This window comes from Laccaria bicolor, genomic scaffold, assembly GCF_000143565.1.
Source record: "Laccaria bicolor S238N-H82 LACBIscaffold_71 genomic scaffold, whole genome shotgun sequence".
Lineage (NCBI taxonomy): Eukaryota > Fungi > Basidiomycota > Agaricomycetes > Agaricales > Hydnangiaceae > Laccaria > Laccaria bicolor.
The window spans coordinates 73252-97784 of record NW_001889942.1 but is presented as its reverse complement, the minus strand read 5'-3'; the positions used below and the strand labels follow the sequence as shown (position 1 = coordinate 97784).

The 24533-nt window shown below is 48.8% G+C and overlaps 12 protein-coding genes across 12 annotated transcripts; 4 read left to right on the top strand and 8 right to left on the bottom strand.

Annotated features, from left to right (window-relative positions):
* Positions 1–1790: 1790 nt before the first annotated feature.
* Positions 1791–2731, bottom strand: LACBIDRAFT_316271 (uncharacterized protein; the record flags this gene model as incomplete). Its single annotated transcript, XM_001889681.1, has 5 exons — positions 2573–2731; positions 2400–2511; positions 2241–2338; positions 2145–2177; positions 1791–2091 (listed from the first exon to the last, which is right to left on the bottom strand). The coding sequence occupies exon 5, from the start codon at positions 2082–2084 to the stop codon at positions 1791–1793; it is 294 nt and encodes a 97-aa protein (XP_001889716.1). The 5' UTR covers positions 2085–2091; positions 2145–2177; positions 2241–2338; positions 2400–2511; positions 2573–2731.
* Positions 2732–3354: 623 nt separating this feature from the next.
* On the top strand, positions 3355–3752 carry LACBIDRAFT_316269 (uncharacterized protein; the record flags this gene model as incomplete). Its single annotated transcript, XM_001889712.1, has 1 exon — positions 3355–3752. One exon carries the CDS (start codon positions 3355–3357, stop codon positions 3628–3630), a length of 276 nt encoding a protein of 91 aa, XP_001889747.1. The 3' UTR covers positions 3631–3752.
* A 39-nt stretch (positions 3753–3791) lies between these two features.
* LACBIDRAFT_334862 (uncharacterized protein) lies at positions 3792–5204 on the bottom strand (the record flags this gene model as incomplete). The annotated part of the gene is made up of 8 exons (XM_001889680.1): positions 3792–3977; positions 4021–4114; positions 4362–4495; positions 4562–4605; positions 4664–4675; positions 4729–4841; positions 4937–5069; positions 5123–5204. The coding sequence occupies 8 exons, from the start codon at positions 5202–5204 to the stop codon at positions 3792–3794; spliced, it is 798 nt and encodes a 265-aa protein (XP_001889715.1).
* Positions 5205–6301: 1097 nt separating this feature from the next.
* LACBIDRAFT_316267 (uncharacterized protein) lies at positions 6302–7432 on the bottom strand (the record flags this gene model as incomplete). The annotated part of the gene is made up of 9 exons (XM_001889679.1): positions 6302–6326; positions 6381–6511; positions 6575–6618; positions 6678–6689; positions 6743–6803; positions 6854–6881; positions 6935–7067; positions 7126–7203; positions 7267–7432. The coding sequence occupies 9 exons, from the start codon at positions 7430–7432 to the stop codon at positions 6302–6304; spliced, it is 678 nt and encodes a 225-aa protein (XP_001889714.1).
* Positions 7433–8036: 604 nt separating this feature from the next.
* Positions 8037–9114, top strand: LACBIDRAFT_256049 (uncharacterized protein; the record flags this gene model as incomplete). The annotated part of the gene is given in 4 exon segments (XM_001889711.1): positions 8037–8424; positions 8483–8688; positions 8761–8997; positions 9016–9114. 4 exon segments carry the CDS (start codon positions 8037–8039, stop codon positions 9112–9114), a joined length of 930 nt encoding a protein of 309 aa, XP_001889746.1.
* Positions 9115–9139: 25 nt separating this feature from the next.
* LACBIDRAFT_316265 (uncharacterized protein) lies at positions 9140–9838 on the top strand (the record flags this gene model as incomplete). The annotated part of the gene is made up of 2 exons (XM_001889710.1): positions 9140–9604; positions 9671–9838. The coding sequence occupies 2 exons, from the start codon at positions 9140–9142 to the stop codon at positions 9836–9838; spliced, it is 633 nt and encodes a 210-aa protein (XP_001889745.1).
* Positions 9839–10125: 287 nt separating this feature from the next.
* LACBIDRAFT_316264 (uncharacterized protein) lies at positions 10126–10472 on the bottom strand (the record flags this gene model as incomplete). The annotated part of the gene is made up of 1 exon (XM_001889678.1): positions 10126–10472. Exon 1 carries the CDS (start codon positions 10369–10371, stop codon positions 10126–10128), a length of 246 nt encoding a protein of 81 aa, XP_001889713.1. The 5' UTR covers positions 10372–10472.
* Positions 10473–11107: 635 nt separating this feature from the next.
* Positions 11108–12481, bottom strand: LACBIDRAFT_143584 (uncharacterized protein; the record flags this gene model as incomplete). The annotated part of the gene is made up of 5 exons (XM_001889677.1): positions 11108–11240; positions 11299–11570; positions 11622–11733; positions 11800–11999; positions 12056–12481. Coding segments are annotated over 5 exons (1143 nt in total), but the record flags the coding sequence as incomplete, so codon positions are not given.
* A 1060-nt stretch (positions 12482–13541) lies between these two features.
* LACBIDRAFT_334858 (uncharacterized protein) lies at positions 13542–14618 on the top strand (the record flags this gene model as incomplete). The annotated part of the gene is made up of 4 exons (XM_001889709.1): positions 13542–13552; positions 13856–13926; positions 14152–14507; positions 14577–14618. The coding sequence occupies 4 exons, from the start codon at positions 13542–13544 to the stop codon at positions 14616–14618; spliced, it is 480 nt and encodes a 159-aa protein (XP_001889744.1).
* A 528-nt stretch (positions 14619–15146) lies between these two features.
* On the bottom strand, positions 15147–16216 carry LACBIDRAFT_316261 (uncharacterized protein; the record flags this gene model as incomplete). Its single annotated transcript, XM_001889676.1, has 3 exons — positions 15147–15353; positions 15411–16029; positions 16089–16216. The coding sequence occupies 3 exons, from the start codon at positions 16214–16216 to the stop codon at positions 15147–15149; spliced, it is 954 nt and encodes a 317-aa protein (XP_001889711.1).
* Positions 16217–18241: 2025 nt separating this feature from the next.
* LACBIDRAFT_295940 (uncharacterized protein) lies at positions 18242–19147 on the bottom strand (the record flags this gene model as incomplete). Its single annotated transcript, XM_001889675.1, has 2 exons — positions 18242–18490; positions 18533–19147. 2 exons carry the CDS (start codon positions 19145–19147, stop codon positions 18242–18244), a joined length of 864 nt encoding a protein of 287 aa, XP_001889710.1.
* A 3400-nt stretch (positions 19148–22547) lies between these two features.
* LACBIDRAFT_316258 (uncharacterized protein) lies at positions 22548–24531 on the bottom strand (the record flags this gene model as incomplete). The annotated part of the gene is made up of 5 exons (XM_001889674.1): positions 22548–22660; positions 22716–23365; positions 23421–23880; positions 23974–24418; positions 24463–24531. The coding sequence occupies 5 exons, from the start codon at positions 24529–24531 to the stop codon at positions 22548–22550; spliced, it is 1737 nt and encodes a 578-aa protein (XP_001889709.1).
* Positions 24532–24533: the final 2 nt, after the last annotated feature.

Sequence of the window (24533 nt, the reverse complement as noted above, 5' to 3'; positions counted from 1 at the left end):
GCGTACTGGATTCAGCACAGGTCATCCTCATTGGGAACTCTGCTACGCGGCATCAATAGACGCACACCGACTAGCTGACGAGGGGGTATTTGATTGGAAGAACTGGGAGTTGAGCCTGTGGCTTAAGGATCGAGATCAGTGGACAGTTAGGGAGATATGGAGACACCAGGATCCTTTATTGTGCGCGAAGGCGATTGAAATTATGAAGGCATGTCTACTTCCTTCGACCTTTGAAGACCCTCGTTAATAGAGTCTTATTCCCTAGGAGAGACTGAAAACAGAGGGAAAGGATGAGTACGTTGCGAGGTTGGAAGACATGCAACTGGCAGGCGTGTCGTCAGCTTCCCTTTCTGATCCGGCTACGCAGGAACTTCTACACTCCCTCTCCAAAGTAGAGGGTTTTGACATGGAAGAGAGGTGGGCTGAGGCTATCTCAGAGGCGGATCGAATCCGCAATCAACTTCCGCAACTGCAGTGAGCTGCAGCGACAAGCGGCTTCAAGTCGAATCGGAATCCTTGTGGCAACCTCATTCTTGACATGATTCGCCATTTGCTCGTCAGACACGCCTTTCTTCCTTTTTCTCAGTCTAGTGACCTTCAACTACATTGACTCCTTGTTCTTTGTGCAAAATAAAGATATTCAACGGGATCCGAAAGGCCGAGTCGTCAAACACATAATCTTGGGTACGCAAAGCATAACTGTGAGTGACTTAATACCGCAACCATACGTCCCCAGATCCAGTCTAAGGAGCATTGACTTGGAACCTCTTGAGCGATAACCTTCAAGTCGACAAAGTGGCCCTGGACGACACCAAGTCTTCTGGAGGGCCCAAGCCCAAGCTTTCTGCGCCACAAGGGACACAAAACTAAAACCTATCAGGCCTCGCTGTTCCAGTGAAGTCCAGCATTGGGCTTCATTATGAGTATGAACATTCCTGAGTAGTTGGGGGGTTCTTGACGATATTTGCAGCAAGATCAATATCTACTTAAAGATGTGCCACCACACAGCACGCATCCAGAATGATTGGGGAGCTCGAGATTGGCCGCCATGAATGGAGGCGAGCCTCCTGCAGCTTTTCTCGCGAGTATCGTCCTCACCACATTGTCTTCCTCCGAGCCGTCCACTGGATCGACTGAACTTTGGTCTTCCCATTGAATGGAGACGTAGTTGCTCACGCTCTGACGTCTGGGTGCTATCCATCAGGGCTACCGAAATAATATGCTACAAATACCTACTTACCCCTCTGGAGGCGCGCAACTCTGTGCCCGTTCTGCCGCTGGCTGTGCCTCGTCCTAGAACACCAACAGCTGTGCCTGTGCCTTCACGGTTCATCTTTCTACATTCTACCACTCGGTCAAAGTTCCGTGCATTTTGCGGCATTCACTGACTCATAACCAGATGTTAAACGGCTTGCTGGACCAAGACCTGATCGACTCCGCGGGAGGGCACGCAACAGAAAAGTAATTGACATCATCAGGAAAACGTCCGATTGAACTTTGGGCAACTTTCGTAACTTTGCAAAGTTGTAAAGTTACGAAAGTTGCAAGAGTTCAACAACTTTGGAAAGTAAGGTACAAGAACTTTCAGAGTTCCTGAACCACTTTCCAAAGTTGAAAAACATCTTTCCGTAGCACTTTGATACTCATCTTAAACTTTCGTCGTACAACTTTCTTTAGTCACTTTGGATCTCAAGCATGACGTGAAACAGAAAAGGGAATAGCATTGAGGTTCAGTGTCTAATACACGATCATGTACAGTAGATGGGTACTGGATAAAGCCCTAGCTAGAACTAGTTCGGAGACTTCTCGCCTACATCCATCCAATCGCTGCTACTCGACGGCACGCTACCGCTACTCGACCCTGTGCACGCTGCCGCTATCCCGTGGAGTTGACTTGGTGGTCTGGAGGAGCAATCGTGAGCGTGGTCGCAGTTGCATGGCTGTGTTCGTGGTTGTCGATGCGTGGGCGTGGTTGTGAACGCGTTGGCATGGATGCGTTGTGGTCGTGGTTCGCGATCATCGTCGTGAACACGCTGTGGTCGTCTTCGTGGTCGTCGTGCCTTGGTTTTGGTTGTATAATTCATTTCGAGTCTGGAGGAGCATGCATGTCAGTATATCATAAGAATGTGGGTTGAACGGCGCACACCAATGCTCCATCCTCCGATCGACGACGAGCACTACATCAGAAGAGAAGTCAAATCAGTAATCCATCTGCGAGGGAGATAGGAGAAAAAGCTTACACAGTAGACGCGTCTTACGTCTGCCATAAGGAGTGTGAAATGGCGCACACCACGCTCCATCCTCCCACTCACAACGAAAGGCGGATCGGCGACAAGAACTAATCAGAGAGAAGTCAGATCAATGACTCATCCGCAAGGGAGATAGAAAAAAAAACTTGCACGTTACAGCTTCGTTCCCCCACTGCACGTCTCACAAGAATTGACTCCTAGAGAGGAGTACTACTGCGCTCCAAGATCCTGTTATCGTTGCAGGGAGATATGTTGAGCAGACCTATTTTAGGAAGACCATACTTTCAAGGACAGTCTAACGGAACAGATAAACGAAAACTTACTAGATCTATCACCATAAGAAGCTAAGGGGTTGCCATCTAAGAGCGAGACTTGAAATTCGGGGAGAAGCGGAGGAGTGGATCACAGTGGGTGGGGGACCGTGGAGATAAGACAGGTGGAGAAGAGGGTGAGCGGCGACCAATCAGTACAATCAGTACCAGCAAAGAGGATGGTGGGGGGGAAGGAAGAAAGAGCGCGAAAATTTCTTACTTTGAACCAACGTCACGTGAAAACGTGATCGCGTCATCCTTCTGAGGGCCGGGCAATTCAACTGGAGCAAAAACGAAAACTTCGTGCATCTTGTTGCCCAATCATTCAGAGGTATGTTGTTTCTTGGTTATTTCGTTCCTCTATTCGCATTTGAGGACTTGCTTTGGCTACTAGGTATAACCTTGCTTTCCATCATGTTCCGCCCTCTGCGCACTTTCAATCAGTACACCCTCACAAGCAGTCCGATCGACACAAACGACGATGAGGATTGAAATATTCACGGGTGGATCTATGACGACTACCTACTACAAACCGAAGTGATACGCGAGGGACGAACAAGACCACGATAACGCGTACACGAAATCTTAACATTCAAATCCAAAGCGTAAATTCTACTGGAAGGATGCGAATGTGAGGAACGAGCTGATACGCTGGGTCGTGAGGAATGGGAGAAGGTCATGAATGGTAAGTACCTACATTGCTTTGTCCATCCTGCGCAATACTAATTGTTTACCCTCACAAGCAGTCCGGTTAGCCGCTGCACGCGTCAACTTCCAGGCTAGGGGCATGCTCAATGCCTCCATATTCAGCCGACACGATGCGCCCGATCCCCAACCTCCTGCACGTCTACACCTCCACTCTCGCCATTTACTTCACTCCCAGTGACAAGTCTGGCACGCGAGGAATGTTTCGAGAACGTACGGGCAGTCGGCTCATGGAGCAAGATATGATTGCGCTTTCGTTGAGCAGGACAGCAACCTCGAAGGCTTCCCAGGCTGCTTGTCACACGCAGTGTCTGCTCTTTCTTTTCGATCCGGTGTCACGGCATTGCGAATCCATGCTCATCTGATGGGTGTTTGTGACGGCGCAACGCGCATTCCTCACAACTTTTATTTTAATGATAGTTTAGACTCTTTCAAAGCCTTCTACATAAATAAGTATATGGATATCATGCTCATGAGATAGCCTTCAAAACTTCTGATTTTACAATTCTTAGTCTCTTTTCAAAGTTTAAACTACAAAGTGAAAGACGTTCATAAAGTAGTTCAAAGAGTAGAAATCAAAGTCGAAGTTGTATTCTTGAAGTGAAAGTTCACGGTAAAGTTGAAATAGTTGCTCAAAGTTGCTAACATCAAAGTCTAAGTTACCAAAGTGTAATTGGACGTTTTGCTGATGATACCTCTGCTTCTTCGCGACCTAATGAGCCAAAAAACACTGGCAACAAGCATTGCCTTCTCACATAGGTGTGACTTTTGCAGGAAATAGTTCGGTTACTATCCCCCCAAACGCCGACGCGGACACCAGACGAAAATAGAGAGCTGCCATTGTAGTGACTAGAAACACTGGCTGTAACAACTTATGAAGAAATGAGTGGAACGGCGCTCAACGCCGAAGGCTGAAAGTTGCGGAGTTTACGGCGCCAGCCGTCATGTGTCGCATGCCACTCAAGGGCAGGATGTCGATAAGCGAGAAGGGGGGGGTGGAAGTTGACACTTATTACACAGGTCTCCCGACATTTTGGCTGTCAAACAACTGTTTAGCGAACAAAGACAAATTCCGGCTAGCGGTGAAAGGACATACGCGAATTCTCCGTCGTAGTTCCCGGGAGGGGTGTAGCGACAGATGACGTACTGAGATGCATAATCGGAGAAAATAGTACCAGCGGGGCAGGAAGCGACGGCACAAGCGACCTGAGTGGTGCTCTTCCACACAACCTGTGGTCAAGTGCCAAGTTTAGTTGCTCGTGAACGTGTGGAATGCGACTGCAAGAAGATACAAACCTGGGTGAAATGGCCCGTGCCTTCCGAAAAGCCAGGATGATTGTCTGCAAGATATTAAACTAAGCAAAAAAGTACTTCAGAAGGAACTCTCAAATAACAAACAGTCATAGTCAGCTATGGATCAAATCGTCAACCAGTAGATTTGATGAAATTTTTGTTGAACTCACGAGCTTCGCTCATCCAATCGTTGACAGCGTCCACGATACCATAGGTATCCCAAGAACCGGCAGCCTTTTTGGGCTCAAACATCAGCACAAGAAGGCGGCAACAAAAGATGTTCCTACAAGATTTTCCCCATAGCCTCCGCCGCCGCCGCTAGAAGTGAAAAGGTCAGCGACTCGCTCATCCCTGCCTGCCATAAGGACTCAATATCACCTGTGTTCAAATACGCATTTTTTTGCATAGGCTAGTGTGTTATTATAGAGTGCACTATTCCAGGTGATGGGTTGCGCGCCGTACTTGGCTCGAGCGGCATTATGCTGAGCGACGACCTGGTTCGCGAATGTATCTGAGGTTGGCAAATTGTTGATCAAAGATTCTGTGTGGATGACAAAATCGTACCTCGCTTCCAGGGGTATGCGGGATGGGCAACACTTGAAAGAGAAAGCAAAAGAGGGACAAGAAGTAAGGAGAGGAGTTGCATTTTAGTTGTTATTGCAAGACAGAGAAAGAGAATCAAGATGAGGGGGACCTCCTAATCCATGCCTGTTTTTAAGCTGGTTAGAAAATATTTTCTCCGGGTTTGGTTGCCGTTCGAAAGAAATTCGGGACCGCCAATAGATCAAGAACTCTGGGGGTGCTAAGCAACGATCCCTTGCGCGCAGATTGGTTGGGGACGGAAGTTCGCAAAAGGGTCGCCTACTGCAACAAGAAGAGCTTCGTTCCCCTGATCAAAGACCATAGATAATGTCGTCGATTGGGTCGGATTTGTCCTGCGACCAAAGACCCCGAATAACAAGAGGAGGAGACTGGATCTTCAACTGGGCCAAGAGCTCTAGTCTTCGTAGCTTGTCGCGGCATGAAGCAGGTAAAACTCAAATAGCGTTCTGGACCCGCATGTACTTCCATTGAATCTCGCTTGATGGACCAGAAGGAGTATCAGACTGGGATTCCGTTGAGACAACCAACACTGATACCCCCGACTCTAAGGAGGGACGCTGTGAATATAGTCATGTCGCAGGAAAAACCTCGGCGTTTCCAAACAGTCATTTCCGAATGAGGTCTATGGTTTCTAGAGCCAAAGACATTTAGAAAGCCGGACCCGCATTCCATTGAACTCCGGGCACGGTGCGATTTTTGGCAATTCTGGTGGAGTCCGGGTTGAGAGAAATGTTTGCTGAGCCCCGTTACAGGTAAATGGGTCTCCTAAACTAGACGCTTTCATTGATAATTTACAGTCGATCAATCACCTACCTCTACAGTCGTGGATCCTCGAACAAATCACATTCTTGCATGTCCTTCTTCCATAGTGCTAGTGAATGGTGGAGATCAATTTAAAACTGGTTCGAGTCCACCTTGCAGGTTCCTTGTCTGCAGACGTTGACTTCAATGAAAGGGAAACAAGGCTGACAAATTTTGATAAATGCAAGAGATCGACTCGATGTGATGATGGTGCTAATCACTGGGATATGTAATCTTATTCAACAGAAGGCGCGCTGCGCAACTTTCACGACCAATAATTTATCGACATTCGGAAGTGAGACGAATAACGTCGCCCATGAGCTGGCTCAGGGTAGATGGTTAAACAGGCCTCCCGACGTTGGCACTGGTACGCGAGCGTTCAGCAAGGATAAAAATGCTGGAAGGTAAGGTCACGTACGCAAACTGGCCAAGGAAGTTGCCAGGTGGGGTGTAGCGGCAGACAACGTATTGAGAAGCCTGAGAGAAGATAGTGCCTGCAGGGCAGCTGGCCACAGCGCATGCGACTTGTGTGGTGCCCTTCCAGACGACCTGATGATGGGAAAGTAGTTAGCAGCCATCGATAGGGAGAATCAACCTTGGGAAGGTATTAACCTGAGTGAAATGGCCAGTAGCGCTAGAGAAGTCCGGCTTGTTATCTGTAGGGTGCAGGCATATCAGAAGAAGTATTCAGCCATAAGAGAAGGTGTACACCAACAATCGTAAGCGGCTATGGGTGAAATGATGAGCCAGTGTAACGTGGTCATAAGGAAATAATCTTACAAGCCTCGCTCATCCAGCCGTTTACGGCGTCCACGATGCCGTATTTGCCAGTACCTGCGGCCTTACCAAAAGTCAGTAAAAAAAAAAAGGCGCAAAAAAGGAAGCACCCACAAGATTTTCTCCATAATTGCCGCCAGAGCTAGGAGGGATGGTTAGCATGTTAATTCGGCCTCCATCATACACTTTTCCCACCTGTGCTGGAACTTGCATTGGTTGGCATAGGCTTGAGTAGCGGAGTAGAGGGCAGCATTCCAGGTGATGGGATTCGCGCCATACTTCGCCCGTGCAGCGTTATGCTGAGCGACAACCTGGTCCGCGAAAGCGTCTGAGGGTCAACAGTTATAAGGAAGGTGTCAGGGTGAATAAGGTCAAGATCGACGTACCACCAGTTGGAGCAACGGCAGTGGGTGCGGGGGTAGGAACAGCACTAGTAGAGGAAACCTTCACCATTGATTGGCGGGCTGAGGGTCACAGTTGTAAGGAAGGTGTCCGGATGAATATTGTTAAGGTCAAGATCGACGTACCACTTTGGGTGACAGTTGGAGCAACGGCAGTGGTTGCAGGAGTAGTAGCAGCATTAACAGAGGAAGCCTTCACCATTGATTGGCAGCGGTTCTTGCCTATGCCGTGTTGGAAAGCAGAACTTGACAGAGCAAGAGCAGAGACGAAAAGTAAAGACAGGATTTGCATAATAGCCGTAATTTGGGAGGAGAAAGAAAGAGAGGTCGAGATAAGGATGGTCTTTCAGCATGGTGGCTCTTATAGTGAGACGTATGGTCTCCATTTGGTCCCTATGCACTTGATTCCAATGCCCTGAGCAACCGTAGCGACAGGCCAGAGCTAGCGTGAGGAAGCAATACTGGTTGGTACGCTCTCAAATTGAATAGCCCAGTTGCGACGTCCAAGCCACTTCTAAGTTCTAGCGGTGCATACATAATACGGACGTTGGGGACGATTTGATGCAATTTGCTGCGATGTGTAGCGGTGATGGTGAGAGGAAGAGGTTGCAGCGGGTCCAATCTGAGTTACGTGACACCACACCACATCGACGACGACGATGAACGTCCAACCTCCACTTGCTATGGCCGGCTTTGACGTTCTTCTGGCGTTGCTCCTTCCTCTAGCGATTATTCTGGTTGGGCGGAGGTTGTCTCCGTCGTTCTCCTGGTCAGATATACGCGCCTTGCTCTCGCTCAACTTGCGCAAAAATTCGGGCTCTCAGTACTTCTCCCTGGAACGAGCGAACACCTCATATACTCAATTCGCAAGAATGTCAGCGGAAGAACAGTCTCGCATGCTCGCCTCATATACTACTCTTGGACGGGCACATAGGAATTTAGGTCGTAAAATTGGCTATCCACAGAAACTAGACCAGTTGAGGGACGTGACTGCGTTAAATGCAACCGTTGCAGAGAGCATCGCTGAATTGGCTTCCGAGGAATTTCCATCCTTGAGCAGCATACCCTCAGCGGACGTCTCCGCAGCAGATCTTGCACGCGTTCGAGAGTCGTTGAAGCACTTCATTCGGGACTGGAGCGAGGAGGGAGCCCCAGAACGGGAGCAAATATTTACCCCCATTCTTGATTTGCTCAAGGAGGTAGACGCCGATGAACGGGCTAAGAAGAAGGTGCTAGTGCCTGGCTCTGGTCTGGGAAGACTTGCATGGGAGATATCTCAACTAGGTATGTTATGCCTGCCTTTGTTATGAAGTTCTTGGAGTGACCTCTGCGTTGTGTACAGGTTTTGCGACAACTGCAAACGAACTTTCTTTCTTCATGACACTCGCGTTTCGCTTCCTCCTCTCTCCCAAGACGACGGCAACACCGAACGAACACCATCTTCGGCCTTACGCACATTGGTTCTCCCATCAGCGGTCCAACGCCTCCACTTTCCGTCGTATCTCATTTCCGGACGTCATTCCACGTCTCGGTCCGAATCTCACGCTTGTCGAAAAGGACTTCCTCACACTCTCCTCTCCATCCGCTAGCCCCTTGGACAAGCCTGAATTTTGGACAAAGTCCCCTACAGATTCAGGAGAGGGGTATGACTTCATTGTCACCCTATTCTTCATCGACACGTCCATCAACGTGTTTGCTACGATGGAACACATCTTTAAGCTCCTCCGACCTGGAGGATCATGGATCAATCTCGGCCCTCTCCTCTGGACAGGAGGAGGTCAATCGAAAATCGAGCTCAGCCTCGAAGAAGTCTTACAGGCTGCCGAGGAAATTGGGTTCGTCATCCAACGAGACGATGTTGATTCTTCGCTCGAGGCTATGAAGACCGTCGAATGCCAATACACAGGCGACCGAAACGCCATGATGTGTTGGACATACAAAGCTGAGTTTTGGGTGGCCAGGAAATTCAAGTAACGGTCACGTGTCCGACGCGTCTTTTATGGGCCGTGAACATGAGGCAGCCACTTTCCCCTGGATCGCTTCACACGGCCAAAAGCCACTGAACGGTGCCGCCGGGCCAGAACCATTGTTCGCGGCGCCCAAAAAGTGGATCACGCATCGCTTAAATACCCTCTATCTCCAAGATTCATCAATCATTATCAACCCCTCTGCGCTACTTGAACTTATCATGCTATCCACTATCAAGCCAACCTCCACCATGACCATTGAACTCGACGACTCTGGCGATGAATTCGATACCTCAGACACGCCCCGCTTTATCAATAAGTACCCAAATATCCACACTATTCCCCGACCCCTCACAGGATATATACCTATGTGGCAGCGCAAGTTTGCAGGGTCCAATCGCGTAGAGCGATGTCGCCAACGCCGGGCATGTAATGGAGCAGGCGAAGTGCTGCAGAGTATCACAGCCGCTCCGACGTTGATGCAGTCTAGCTTCGAGGTGTGTGTTCCTTGCACCAACCCACACAAATCCTCGATTTTTTAAACGTCGTTTTTGCGTTGTTAGGAACTCAGGTTGGAGTGCTACCTTCAATCTCTCGTGGCTAAAGGAGGCCCGCCTGCTTGCGCCGAGCCTGGTAAACCCTTGAGCGCTCTTCCGCCCATGTACCAAGCGTTCGTTGATAATCAGCCGGGAGATTATCTAGACGCGGTTATGGAGGCGCCGAACGCATGAGCGCTTGAGCTCTCTGATACCACCATATAGCTCTATCTCCTTCAATACCCATTCTATCTACTTCAATACCCATTCTATCTACACCCTGGTTCATCCACGTCTCTGTCGTATCTGTGCTGTTGTATTTCCAGTTTTATTGCAAATTGCTATTATGTGAACAATACATCCACTGAGTCGCTACAGCTTGCATGAATACTTAGAAGACGATGGAAGCGCCTATTCGCGGGATCTATGTATGCACGACAAGCACGAAATGTCTTTTGGGGAGACAGAAAAAAAGATTCGGATTAGCTAGCACATGATACATTTGAGAGTGGTACGGGTCCAGTGAGAGAGATTCCAAGTAAACAGGGATGTGAAAAAGTGCGCGTGGTGTATTGTATGCCATTATGCTCCATGTCAGGAAAGCACAAATCAATTATGAAAAGTGGGGATGTGGGATGTGGGAGAGAGTATGATGGAGGTTGGTTGAGTGAGCGAGAGTCAACGAGTGTAAGTGGTGAAAGCGAGTGGACAGTGGGGTATACCACCATTTTTTTTGGAAGAGAAAGATCAAAAAAAGGAGAAACAAAAAGGGAAGATGGAAAGAATAAAATGAATATTTCAAAGGTAATAAGAGTAGGCGAAACAGCAACATATATGCAGAAGAGAATTTAAAAGGCAAGTTACTAGGTAAGGAAGGACAAAGGAAATAAAGAGGCGACAACCAATAGCCCAAAAGATCCAACCTTGATGAACAAGTGACGGCTATGTCCATGAGGGTCCCACAACAAAGGGGAACGAGTAGTGGGAGAAAGGATGGACAATGTTGAAGGTGGGGATCCCGGAGCCAAACATTCCTCCCATCCACTTGTGCGTGGGATGATTAGAAGAGAGGTTTTCAATATATCGCGGGGGGAGATGGAGGAGACAAGAGGAGACGAGACGGATTCGGAGCAGACGCAGAACGAGTAGACAGAGAGAGATGGAGAGAGAGCGACTGGCATGATGCACACAACGAGAGTGAGGGGGTATCCAAGGGAGAGAACTCGAGTCGGTTGCACAGGGGGGTATGGATGAAAGTCGAAGACACAATCATGCTGCAACGCCATTCAGATGGGTCTCTCCATCCACATGCATATCCTGCTGCTCGAGGATATGCGTTTCATCTGCGCCATTCAAAAAGGCCTCTGCCTCCGCGTCGTCCTCACCGACGGCGCTCACGGGCTCTGCCGAGTTAGGCCCGTTGTTACTGACTGTACGCCTGCCTCCAGAACCGCCCTGAGGGCCAGAGCGGGGAGGGTTGGCACAGCGATCCTTTCCATGAGCAATGCGCAAGTTGGCGTACTCAGGCTTGTTCTTGATGCCATCGATGGCCTTGATGGCGTTAGAGATGTTGGTAAAGTTCACAAAGGCGCAGTTCCTAAAACAACCGGTTCAACATCTTACTCACAACGACGGGAGAAAAAAAGATTACGCACTTCTCCTTAAGGAAATTGACGAGCTCAATGTCGCCATATTCACCAAAGTCACGCTTGAGCCTTTCATCAGTGGAAGTCTCGAAATCCTCGATATTGCCGATGTAGACATTTCTGGTGGCGCCAGAATGCACAGCAAGGGCAAGGGAGGGAGGAAGAGGCCCCGAGTTTTTGCCCCAGCCAATTTTAAGACGACGGTTGTTTAGTGTAAGACCCTGATAAGACGCCACCTGGAAGAAAGTGAACGCCGCCGCCGGATCAACAAATGTCACGAACTGCAGGAGCTGTTGTGAATAATGTTGTAGATGCAAAATGAAATCACTTACTGCAATGTGCTTGTCCTGCATATAGCGAATGCTCTGCAGCACACCTCCTCTGATGGCGTTGCACAGATCCTCCGAGGATGTTTCAGGGTGGATGTTACCTAAGTAAACGGTCCTGTTCATGCCTTGAACACCTGCAGCACCTCCGGCCATGCCGCCCATCATATCCACGGGCGTGAACGGAGCGTTGGCATAAGGCGAGAAATTAGTAAATGCAACTTGCGGAGACATGGTCGACTGTGCAACAAGAGATTGTGCAGCAGCAGCTTGAGCCTGTTGAGCGGCTGCTTGCTGAGATTTCGGGATGTAGGCACAGCGGTCTTTACCAAAGTTGACACGCTTGCCTGCCCAAGAAGGCTCCGTAGGCAGCGTGTTGACGACCTGTACGTCACCACGATGAGTTCGAGTTCCAAAGAGGAGTAGAAGACGAAACTAACTTTCGTGGCAACAGAAATGCTCAAGAAGTGAACAAACCCAATGTTCTTGTCCCTCACAATCTTAACCTGGTCAATGAGACCAAAGCGGCTCAACTCATCCCTCAATTGCTCTTCAGTCATGCCCTCTTCGAGTCCACCGAGGTAGACGTTCCTGCTCGCATTGCTCTGGCTGATGGCAAGCGCCACCTGCGCAGGGACAGGCGAAGGCTTGCCCCAGCCAATTTTGAGCTCCTGACCGTGCAGTGCCAGCTTTTTAATAGTAGCATCGGCGTGGAAGGCCGCGGCGGTAGCACCATCAAGGAAGGAGAGGAAAACGCACGACTTTTCGGGGAGAACGCGGACAGACTCCAGCGGGCCAAAGTGGACGAGGTTCAACAACTCGTCTACAGAGGCGGTGGCTGGGAGGTTACCGACGTAGACCGTACGCCCAGTCGCATTTGACGAGGCGGAGAGGGCTGCATTGAGAGCTACGGGAGAGTAAGCTGCCGCTTGAGCGTTGGGAATGTTGAGGTTCAACGAAGGGATACGCTGCTGGTTAAAATTCTGCATTGGAAACTTGAAACGTGAGTATGATGTAAAACAAAAGAGACAAAAAAAATAGGAGTCACCTGTCCAAAGTTCGCCATCTGCCCATTGTAGGGGAAGGAACCCAACATATTCATGTTCATTCCAGGCAGACCCATGCCCAACATGTTATAACCACCAAAGCCACCATAACCATTTCCGTTCTGGCCGGCTTGTTGTTGTTGCTGCTGCTGCTGATTTTGTTGTTGTTGCTGCTGCTGATGCTGTTGCAACTGTTGTTGCTGCTGTTGCTGATGCTGCTGTTGCTGGACGGCAAAAGCGGCAGCAGCAGTGTTGGGGCTTAATTGTGGGTTCATCGCCACTCCATTTGCTTGGGTGTTGATGGACAACGAAGGAGTCGAATAGAGTGGGTTTCCGGCAAAGCCGGTTCCGTTCAGAGGGGAGCCGTTGAAAGCCGACTGGGAAATACTGGCCTGGGGACCATAACCGTAGTTTGCGAAGGCGTCGCGTGTGTTGTTTGCAACGTTACCGTTGTTTTGGGCAGCAAAAGAAGAGGTAGGGGACCAGCGCGCTTTTTTAGCATCAGGGCCGCCAATGGGATCCATTGAGCGCTAAAGACGGTGGTGTATCAACTTTTGGGCAGTATACGTGTCACAGGGCGGCTACTCACCTTCATCATGTCGAGGTCAAAACCGTAAGAGTTGTAATGAGTTGCGAAGGCTGCTGATTCGTCCATCGAAACGATATATGAGGAGAGTAGAGGTAAATAGATGGGGGGATGTAAGGCAACGGCGGAATTATTGAGAATAAAGGGGGAGAAAAGATGTTAGAGAAACGTAGGGAGCGTGGGGGTGGAGGGACCGGGCAAACGAGTGTGGTGGGTTAAAAGAAAAGACACGCACGCGAAAGAAGAAAAGGTCAAGGAGTGGGGGAATTCGAATTCGGAGACTCTGGCGCAAAGATGAGCGCAATGTACTGCTCGACGACGCGAACAACGACGACAGAGCAAAGAAAACGAATAAACAGTGGCTAAAACGACAACGACGCCGTCAAGAACCTCGAATAACCAGAATAAAACTACAATGAAACCACACCCAGCATCATAAAACAACAATTCAGTTCCCACGTGCACGGACCCACAAGAAATCAACCGCTTATTGAGAGGTTTTGCGGTGGGCGCTGCAAGAACTGTATTGAACTTTAACTGGATGGGTGGAATCAAGTCGGGGCTCGGCCTCAAACAATAGCGGTAGGGTATAGTGGACGGAGGGGCAGACTCTCGACGTCCTCTACTGGTCTGCGTGAAACATATTGGGGCTTAAACCGCACTTTGATCTTCAAAGCCAGTAAGTAAACGATTAGACATCTCCACCTGTATTTTACTGATTAGTGGTTTAAGATATGCCTTGGCCTGAATTCATCACATTACAGTTCGAACCTGTTAACAAGTTCACTACCGAAGAAAGCGATTACTACCGGCCATTTAACACTCTCCTTAACCAGCTCTTCCCAGCTTCCGAACACTACCAGATTGCTCCTTAGTTCATATATTTTATCACAACTTTTACAAGGCGAAGGGTTCCCATACTCTTTTTCGATCAAGACCTACATCGCATATGATACGGATTCCGCACGCAAGGAGGCGGATGATCAGATGCGGGACATGGTTCTCGACTTTACTGCAGAAAATATCCCCATCCCGACGCTCTATGGCCTAAGTGCCTTGGGCACCCGGATCTGTGTCTACGAGTATACCGTTGCGAATCGCTCACTCACACCACCGCGTATGTCCCTCATCCCGACCTTGTTACCGACACTGCGCCCAAGGAAAGATGGATTCTTGATATCTTGGAACCTCAGGGCGAAGCTAGGTTCAAAGAAGTTGTTGGCCATATCAAAGCGATGGTCGCCGATTTCTACAATGATTGTAAGTCTTTTGCTCTTTCCTTGAACTTTCATAACGCCGTGAACACAGAACACCTGATCGGATTGAAAGATGGCTCTCAACGTTTATTATCGCGTCCTAGTTTGTGTTTGAAGTGCTAGGCTGCAGTGTCGAGAACTGTCTTCACAATGAGGTTCTTCCCTCTCGCTATGTGGCGAAATCTCGTGAAAAATGGCTCAAAAGTGATATTAGTTCGGAAAGGAGGCACGGTGTGAAGATGAAAAGCACTTACCAAACTAAATAACCCAACAGTTTCCTGTATGCCATACTAGAGGCGAATGCCGCTTGCCAAGTCTCGTGAAAAATAGCTTTAGAAAAGCGATTGAAAAAGGGGTCAGCCATAGTACGGACGCAAATTTGGCGACTTGAGGATCATCGCTGGATCTGGGGACGTATGCCAGTGGGAGTTACTCACAGTCAAGCTGTGCGTATTCAAGATTATGTATTTGACAGAGCCCTTCGGATGATATTAAAAATCTCTATTTTACAAAAGGAGCGGGGAGCCAATGGAGTTGAAGGTCACTAGAATGAGAGAATGAATGAAAGGCGTGTCTAACGAGAAAATGGCCAAACATGTCAAGAATAAGGTTGGTACAAAGATTCCATTCGACAAGCCGGTTGTCATTGCAGTTGTGGAAATTGATTGTGGATCCGATCCGCCTCTGAGATGGCCTCGATCCAACTCGTTTCCATGTCGAATCCCTCTGCTCTAGCAAGGGTAATGATGGAGTGTACCAGTTCCTGCCTGACTGATTCAGAAAGAGGAGCTGAAATTACGTCTTCCATCCTCGCAACGATCTTATCCTTCCCCTCCATTCTTAGTTTCTCCTAGGGAACAAAACTTTATTAGCGAGGGTCTTCAAAAGTCAAAGGAAGCAGACATGCTTTCAAAATTTCAAGCGCCATCGCACTCAAGAAAGGATCCTGATGTCTCCATGTCTCCCAAGCTGTCCACCGATTGTATACATCCTTTTGCCACACGGTCAACTCCCAGTTCTTCATATCGAACAACCCATCGTCAGCTAGGCGGTACGCAGCCATCGACGCTGCGTAGCAAAGTTCCCAAGGCGCACAACGAGTGTTGAATCCAGTATTCTCCAAGATGAACTGACGGTTCGTGGCGTCAAGTAGAGACATCTGGAAAGCCTTCTGAAACTTTATCATGGGAAGCGTCAGCATTTCATCGAACTCCTTGCCCGTAGGGGCACGAAAAACGATTTCTGTCTTCCGAAAGCCACAACGAATTCGGAAATAGAGATGGCCTGTGACGAATTCGCGGATTTTTGGCCACAAGGTGCCAAGCAGACGGTAGTCGAACGCGGCGACCATGAACGTCCAGCACCAAGACCAAAACCCCTTTCTCGTCGTCCTTAAGACTCCTGCTTCGACGTAATGGAAGTCGTTTAGCACCAGTGCTAGAACGACATTATAGTTCTTGCTCGCCCGCCAGAGAACTAGGACGGCGAAGGCGGCGTTCATGAGAAGTACAACGACAAATACTAATCTTTTTACGCATGTAAGAAATCAGCCACAGTGGATCGAGGTTCAAATGATAGGACATACATCTTAATGCTGATAGGGCTCCTATCAAGGTGGGAGATGTAGACGCCTCGACCTTCGCCATTTTTTTCAAGCAAGGGTATGGCTGGGCTGTCTTGAGGAAGAGTTCTGGGTCCAAAGACTGTGTCCATGAGTGAGTGTGTCTTGTGCAGATCCTGTGCAACGAGTTGGGGGTGGTGCGGTTATGAAGTAAAGTCAAGTATAAGGCTGCTCAACAAGGCTATCGCAAGCTTAAGTATCGTAACAAGCGCCCGTAGTACAACCCCGTTCTCAAGATAGGAAATCCGTTACTTGGAGGTGGCATGAGGTGGCATGTCGCCCTGGATTGCGATGTTGAAACCTATGCAACTGTCCAACAGATGCCGTTAAGTACTAGCGCTGAGAACAAATTTCACCTAACAGGGCTAGGGCTGAGAAACAGTCACTCCCGAGATTGCTGCTAGAAAATTCGAAGCGATGTTGGACGAGAGGAGTGGCTACGACGGAAGGAGGCTGTTGGACTTAGTGGGAAAGGAGGACCCCTGAAATTGAAGTCAAATGCCTGATCCAAGCAAAATCGAGCCATTTTGAGCAAAAATCTGCAAAGATGGCGCTATGTAGCGGAAAACTTCAACATATAATTGTTTTGGCACCCTAATGAAAGATGAGCGTAGACATCAAAGGAAGCCATAGGCGAATTTTGGGAGAAAAAGACCCAGAAATGCGCCCTCAGGGTCCATTTTACTTGTCCGGATAAAAATTTCACTTTTGGGCAAAGTCCGGATAGAAATTGACCTTTTTCATCGGATTTTTTTTTCGAAAAGGATGCCCAACCATCCAAAAGATGCAGATACTGTAGAAACTCAAAATTCGTGGGAATTTTTTTACCACCAAGGATCAGGCATCTTGGTGAGCTTTCAGGGGTTCTGGGAAAGGTGAAGAGGCTGAAGAGGACCCCCGAAAATCCTGCTAAAGGGTAGATACTAAAATTGCCGATTTCCAGATTCTTGTCCGTACCAATTTTGGCGAAGTATGTCCGGATTTTATCTAGCCTAGACAAATTTTCAAAAATTTGTCCAAACTTCGTATCTAGCCTACTCAGGGCCAAATTTTGTGTGCAGTGCAAGATTCGAACCCCAGACCACACGACGAGCCTAGTGAAGTATATACATTTTTTCCGTTAGACTAAGCAACCATACTTGTCCGGTTAGTATCCAGCCTGTCAATCTCCTCGCAAACCTGTCCGGATTTCGTATCTAGCATTTTGCTGATTTTTTCGAAAACCTGTCCGGTTTGTATCTAACCTAGCACCTCATTTTGAAAATTTCTGTCCGGATCGGTATCTACCATTTAGCAGGATTTTCGGGGGTCCTGGCTGAAGTCACAGGTTCTAAAAATAGCTACCGTTTATGATATAATGAGTGCGAGCCAGGTACATCAGGGTACATCCAAGGGGATATGTAAACACCACGGCCGGTTGTGTCGTTTTCTTCCAGCAAACGTATCGCCGGACTATCTTCTGGAAGGACTTTGGCACCAAAGTTGGAGGCCATGGATAACAGAATCGCGTGTAACGAACGACGTGGAAGAGAATCACCAGTATGAAAGGTTTTTGTTGGGTATATGGCTGTTCACCTTCGCGGCTGAGTGGTGCGGTACCGGTGAAATAACCATCTGTCCCCGCAGGGAAGTTGATCAAGGTAGATAACCAAGAGATTCCCGCGACGCTGCATTGCCATCTTGAAAAGAACCCCGCCAAGCAGAGCCAAGCGGCACTCAACATATTCTTCTGCTCAAAGAGGCTCGCATGTCAGTTGGACGAGGACGATGGCTTTGAAAGTTAACGTTGAGTTGCCTTTGCCACGATGCATAGCATTGAGGTAAAATGACCAATTGAGAGTTGAGATGGAAGGGCTAAGCGAGGTGCCTGACTCTTCAAAATGAGCACACTGACCGGGCCAGCGAACATGTGACTGGGCAACTTCAAACTCGCTCCTTAAGCTCGCCAGAAGATAGTAGCACTGGGTGTAAAAAGAAGAGTATATAGTCGAGTCGGAGGAGGTTGGACTAACATTATAATCAACTCTCTAATGCGCAAGCAACCATCAAGGATGAATGGATATAGTATGGATGGGAATTGCGTCTGGTGTCGTTCACATGAAGATGCAAGTGGTCCGTTATGTTGCAAGCTGCTCAGGTTCCTCCAAGGCAGGTTGATTCTGGACCCGATGTGCTTCTGAAATAGCTTCCAGCCACAACTCTCCGAGGTCAAGTCCCTCTTCCTTGAAAAGGGCATTGACGGACTGGACGAGCTGATGCATACCAGGGGTAACATCAGAAGCTAACAAAGCCATGTTCGCCTGTTCGGCCAAAAGAGCTTGCCACCTTTCAACAAACTCCTCCCTTCCCTCCGCCAGCAGTTTCTCCTGCAAAAAGAACAGAGTCAGCTGTTACCAATTGTCAATCACATTCAAAGGGAATACACATGCCTTTATCATATCAAGCGCCCTCGTGCTCAGTGTGGGATCCTGATGTCTCCACGCCTCCCAGACCGACCACTGTTGATGCTCGTTCTTCTGCCACACGCTCAGTTCCCAATTGTTCAAATCAAACTGACCAGAGTTGGCCAGGTGATACGCGTCCGTCGATGCCGTGTAGCAAAGATTCCAAGGCGGGGAACGGGTGTTGAACCCAGTGTTTCCCATGAGAAACTGGCGACTCGTGGCATGCAGCAGAGACGCCTGCCAAGCCTCCTGGAACTGTGCTGGGGGGAGCGCAAGCATATTGTCATACTCCCTACCAGTAGGGGCGCGGAAGACGACTTCGGTTTGACGAAAGCCGTAACGGAGGCGTAGCCACAAATGGCTGGTAACGAATGTGCGGAGGAGTGGCCAGAGGATGCTGAGCATATAGTAATCGAACGACGCGACCATGAACCTCCAGCACCACGACCAGAATCCATTTTTCAGTTTCCTCGAGGCAGCGGTTTCAACATAGTAGAAGTCGTTCAGCACCAGTGCGAGGACGACATCATAGTTTCTGGTTGCGCGCCAATACATGTAGGCGGCGATGGTGGTGTACATGAGGAGTGGGACCATAAACACGTAACTGTGAATGAACGTAAGAGGTCGGCCTCGAAAACAATGGATCGAAGTCGATAATGGGACGTACATCTTTATCTTCACAGAGGTCCTATCGATATGTGAGATGTAAACACCACGACCCGTGTCATTTTCTTCCAGCAAACGTATTACTGGACTGTCGTGTGGTAGAACTTTGGGGCTGAAGGCGGAAGTCATCGATAACACTGTGAGGGACTGGCGTGCAACGAAAGAGAGACCAGCGCCAGTATAAAAGGTTTGTTGGGTGTAAGGCTGTTCAACTCAAGTTCAACTTCGTGCCTGTAGGTTCAATAGGATAACGACCGCTTAGCGTGAGCCTATCTGCCCCCGCAGGGCATTTGATCGGGGCAGTTCCCAGCAGGTTCCCCCGACCCTCTGCATCGCCATCTCGAAAATTTAAAGATAGATGGCAGTGAATTTGCGAAAGTTTTCGTAGAGAGCACCTCCAGGTCAAAAATACAGGGTAAGAGATGATCGATGAATTGGAGAAGGATTCATTGTCGTTGTCGATTTGCACAATTGCAAGACCCAAGCGTAAATACAGACCTTTTGTAACAAAGCGTCGGACAACGGCCACCTCTTGAAAGAAATTCGAAGAATACGTGTCCATTCCTCACTAACAGAACAAAAGACGTGTTTATCTCGCAACGACTACTAGAGGTAGATTTAACAGCTTGAATTCCGTTGTTCGGTGAGCCTCAGCTTCAACGCACATTCGACAATCCCGAACTTACGATTCTAGGAGAGATTGAAATACCCGTTTAATACGATCCTTACACAATGAGCTCCCTTCTCTCTCTCGGAGGATGGTCAATAATACCTGACCTCGTCACAAAGCACCTCCTTGACTTCCTTTACCGCACCCCGCTGCTATCACGCTTTTTTCGCCTAACACCAGCATCCCCAGGGACGCCACAGTACCGCAAGCACTATGGGTACACATTCGCCTTCGTCGTGCTGGGGTACCTGCTGTACAATATGGTGCAGACCGCTCGCACCATGGAGCCCAACTTCTACCAGATTCTCGGGGCCTCACCGAACGCCGATGAAACGGAGCTCAAGCTCGCTTTTAGGCAGTTTGCGAAGCGAAACCACCCGGATCGCCCAGAGGTCGGAAAGAATGGGGAGGAGAGGTTCATGATGGTTAGAGATGCGTTTGAGGCGTTGAAGGACCCCGTCGTTCGTTTCGCGTATGATCGGTGAGTATTGGTGGCTTGCTCGTTCTCTTCGTCAAGTATCCTCATGGTGGTACAGGTTTGGACCAGTCGTTCTTCCTTGGCGGAAACATTGCTCAACGATGCGTGAGTTTCTCCATCTTGGACTCATGCGATCGTCTATATACAACCACTTCGTAACTGGCATCTTTCTGCTCTTCTTGTCCGCCGTTAGCCAACGCACTCCGATATCTTTCGTATGTTTTTATCTGCCTCTTCACCTTTTTTCACGTTCTAATTTTAAGCCCAACAGTGGCGATACATCCTCTTCTTCGCCCTCTTCGCAGCGGAGATGGCCCTCATCCTCTCCCCACCGTCCACCTCAACGATCCTCACTTTCTTCTTCCCATACCGCAGCACGCATCAACACATCTTGTTCCTCCACCAACTATTCTTCTTTCTCAGTATAGCGCTGACTAGAGTTGCGCCATATCTATTACCACTAGACGAGGAGCTGAATCCAAACGTGCAACAAGCTTTATTAGAACGAATACAAGCCGTCGTCGGCTTGGCCGATCGCGAGAGTACGTCGACTTTCAACCCTTTCAAACAGTTAACCCATCACCTTCCTCCTCGCAGCCAGCGTAATGCTACACACAGAACTAAACTCAATCAACCATCCCCCTCCCTCTTCTTCTACCTCCAAAAAGATACCCGTGAACGATCCATGCTTCGCACGCATGCGTCCCGTATCACAGGAACGAACCAAAGAGCTCATCGCACAACTCACGCCGGAGATGGAAGCCCTCATCATTGAATCTAACATCAAACAAGAGTCGGGGCCCTTGCGCAGTGCGTGGGACGCGGCTCTCAGGAGGGTCTCTTCGCAACCCCGACCCAATAATTTCTGGGAAGCCACGACAGGCGGAGACGGAGCGGGAAGCGGATATTATGTCGTCCCCTCGGCTTCCTCGCCCATACCCCCGAGCTTTCAGAATGGATCGCCTGAGCGGGGTGTAGACCGTGATTTGGCTGAGCCCTTGGTGGAAGAGGGCGGGGAATGAGTCTTTAGATTCTTATCTTGGTCTGTTTGTATTTCTTGTTCCCATTTTGTTGAACGTCATTGAAAGGAAAATACCACTTTTCTTGCTTCTGAGCTTGACCACCTGCGGCAGCTGGTATCTTTGCTACAAGATTGGCTGTGCAAGGAACTGCGATACCCAAGGAATTTGTCTTGAAGAGACTATCGTGCGGTGAACTCAAGTTGTTCACTGTATGAACATAAGGTCCTTGCTCAACTGCCTACTTGACTATTAATCCTGAGTTGGTTCGGAAGAGACCGGAGTGGTCAGTCTTCCGACGGAACACTAAAAAATCAAGTAACGCATCCTCGTCCTGCCAACTTCCCTCAAACGGCGGCGTTTTCCTTCCTCGATTTGACAGTATCACAAATTCAACCTTATGGCTCCAACAGTAAACTTGGGGTTCAGGTGTCTCTTTGCATCGCACACTGTTCTCTACCCAACTGCTATGTGATCATCCAAGATGTTACACCTCGCCAATTGTGTCCTCATCGTCGGCGCCAATAGCTGCATTTTCTTGAGCATCGAGACGGGTCTGGTGGTTGACATGGGTAAGAAGTGCAAGGTCGATGAGATGGTCGGATGGATAACGCCCGGGAGCGCAAGCGCGTCAGAAGCCATTGTGGGCGTTGGCCCAAGAGCAGAAGCGGACCAACTTAGCAGCCTTTTAAGGGCAATTGTATGAGTATCTTTCCATCTCGGTGAACAAGTCTTATATTGGTGGCCACTGGACTACATAGAGGGATCTTTGACGACTGTTCCAAGTTGCCTGCCAGCGAAAAAGTCAAATCAAAAATCGGAAAGCAACACCACTAATACCAATTCAGTGGAACCAAATTTCAGTCTCAGAATCCTCGTGGGAAGCTCTTGTCAACGCTCTAGCTACACTTGGCGTCTCTGAGCTCTCGCCCGCCGAACGGACTGCATTGGTCGATACTACTTTCGTGGTCGATGATAACTCCGGATCCAGGATCCCTACTAACTTACCAATCGCCCTTTTCTTGCTAGCTCTTAAGATACAAAGGAGTTGAGGTCTTTTCGAATTCTTCACAGTAATGTAGAGCCATCGTAACCCAATGGAAACAATTTTTCGTGACCAAGCGCGGAGTCGAAAGAGATTAGGCTTCAAACTGGTTGATAATCCTTGTAATATGTATCCCCGGGTTGAGTAGGGTGTCCGTCATTTGAATTCGATCGTTGGTGCAGCTCAATGTGGCTATGCACTTGACACTGATTCGCTAGAGGGGAAGAAGTGTTAACAAGGCAGCAAGATAGTCGACGAGCCAGCCTTGCCTGATGGACATTTCCGCTTTGCAAAATAGGCAGCCAAGATCATGAAGACAGCCCATCCCGTGGAGAACGTGGTCAATGTCGCAACCAATACTGATATAAAAAGTTGGCCCGGTGTTTTCTGCTGTTGGAATCGGCATGGGTACACCACTTGAATGTTTGCTGGTCCAGACACAGTCACAGGCAAATACTTTTTCGTTTCTGGGTCGGGGTTTGTCCACTCCTGGTAAAGCACCGAGACCAAGGCTTCGAAACCCTGGTTCAATGGCGTGGCGGGAAATGTGGACACGATTATACTATCCGTCACGTTTGGGTGGAGAATGAAATTGTTTGGGCTGGGGTTTCCGAGTTCCACCCGAATGATGGCGTAAACAGTTTGCAACAGATTAGAGATGGGGAGCTTGACATTATCATCCAAGACAGTAACCGGGTCGGGTGGGGTGTCTTGCGAAAAAGAAAGGTTGGTCATGACAACACCAGCGGAGGAGATGGTGAAGTTGGGGGTTGCTAGAGCACATGCCGCAGAAGAACCAAGTGACATGGGACAAGGCGTAATGTCTGCCTGAAGGGATACGGCAACGGGGCTTGTGTAATTAGAGGTCAAGAGGGCGTTATAAGTTCTGCGTCCGAGATCTACAGATGCAGTCTGCAGCCTGATGACACATCTGTCGGTTAGATGAAGCGAAACTAGGCAGTAAACATACATACAGTGTATCGAAAACGGCAGGACGCATATCACTCCCTTCAGCCGACTTCACCATTCCCAACAGAGGCGAGTTCCTCCCTGGCAAAAACGAAATAGTAAAGGACGTCTTTGCGCTGATCTTGTAAAGGTTCTCGTGTTGACATTGCACTACCACGGTAAAAGCAACCGACCATGTCCGAAGATCTCCATCCACGTAAATGGACGAGACATCGCAGCCGTTCAGCGTTTCGCCTTTATAAGAAAGGCCAGAATTGCCTGCATTAGCTTGGATGATAGATTCAACGGTCCACTCAAAGAAGGCGTAATTTGTTGTGAATGGATCTCCGGCATTGAAGACGTGCGGATCACAAAGTGTTCCGGGAGTGGGAACGGGATAAGGCATATATTTGTTGTACCAGAATGATTGGGTAGCATTGAAGTCGCTTTCGAAGACAGTGACAGTTTCATATCCAGTAAAGGCCACTAAGGAGTCGTCAAAAGGCAACAGCCTTCATACATTACGTAGACTTCACCATTTATGATGCATAGAAACACCAAAGCAATGAATGCACCCACGAAGGACAGCGGAGTAAACCATCGCCATCTCTGTGGGAAAGGCCGAGTAATGGGATAGTCCAGACGCATTGCTTTGAAGAATATTTTGAGGGTGCAAGGCGGATGTAAGTCGTAAGTTGCTACTTTTAATCTGCCCGCTCTCTTCATTTTCTGGAGCCAGGGCCAGGGACAAGTGCTGTGTTGCGGAAAGAGGATGATGGGTGGGCGCTCGAGCCCTAGATCTATCGGCGATGCGAAGGTATTGGAGACTCGAGCGCCCTAGATACACGAATAACCAAAAGATAATTCGAAGAGAGAGTGCAAGATAGCCATTGGTGACTGCCAAGACCACCAACGCAGGCCACGAGAAGCGATTGCGAAAAACCAGAGAGTGTTCTGGACTTTGCCAGCTTGAGAGGGACATGGTGTACCTCATTTCTCCATTGGATATCTTCGAATGCTTTGCCTGTCAGTTCAACCACTTTGAATGATTGAGGTACTGACAGGTACCGAGTAGGACAACCAACCCCGCTTGAACCCCGCATCCCTCAAGCCTTGTTTGTGGACAAGCAAACACATCG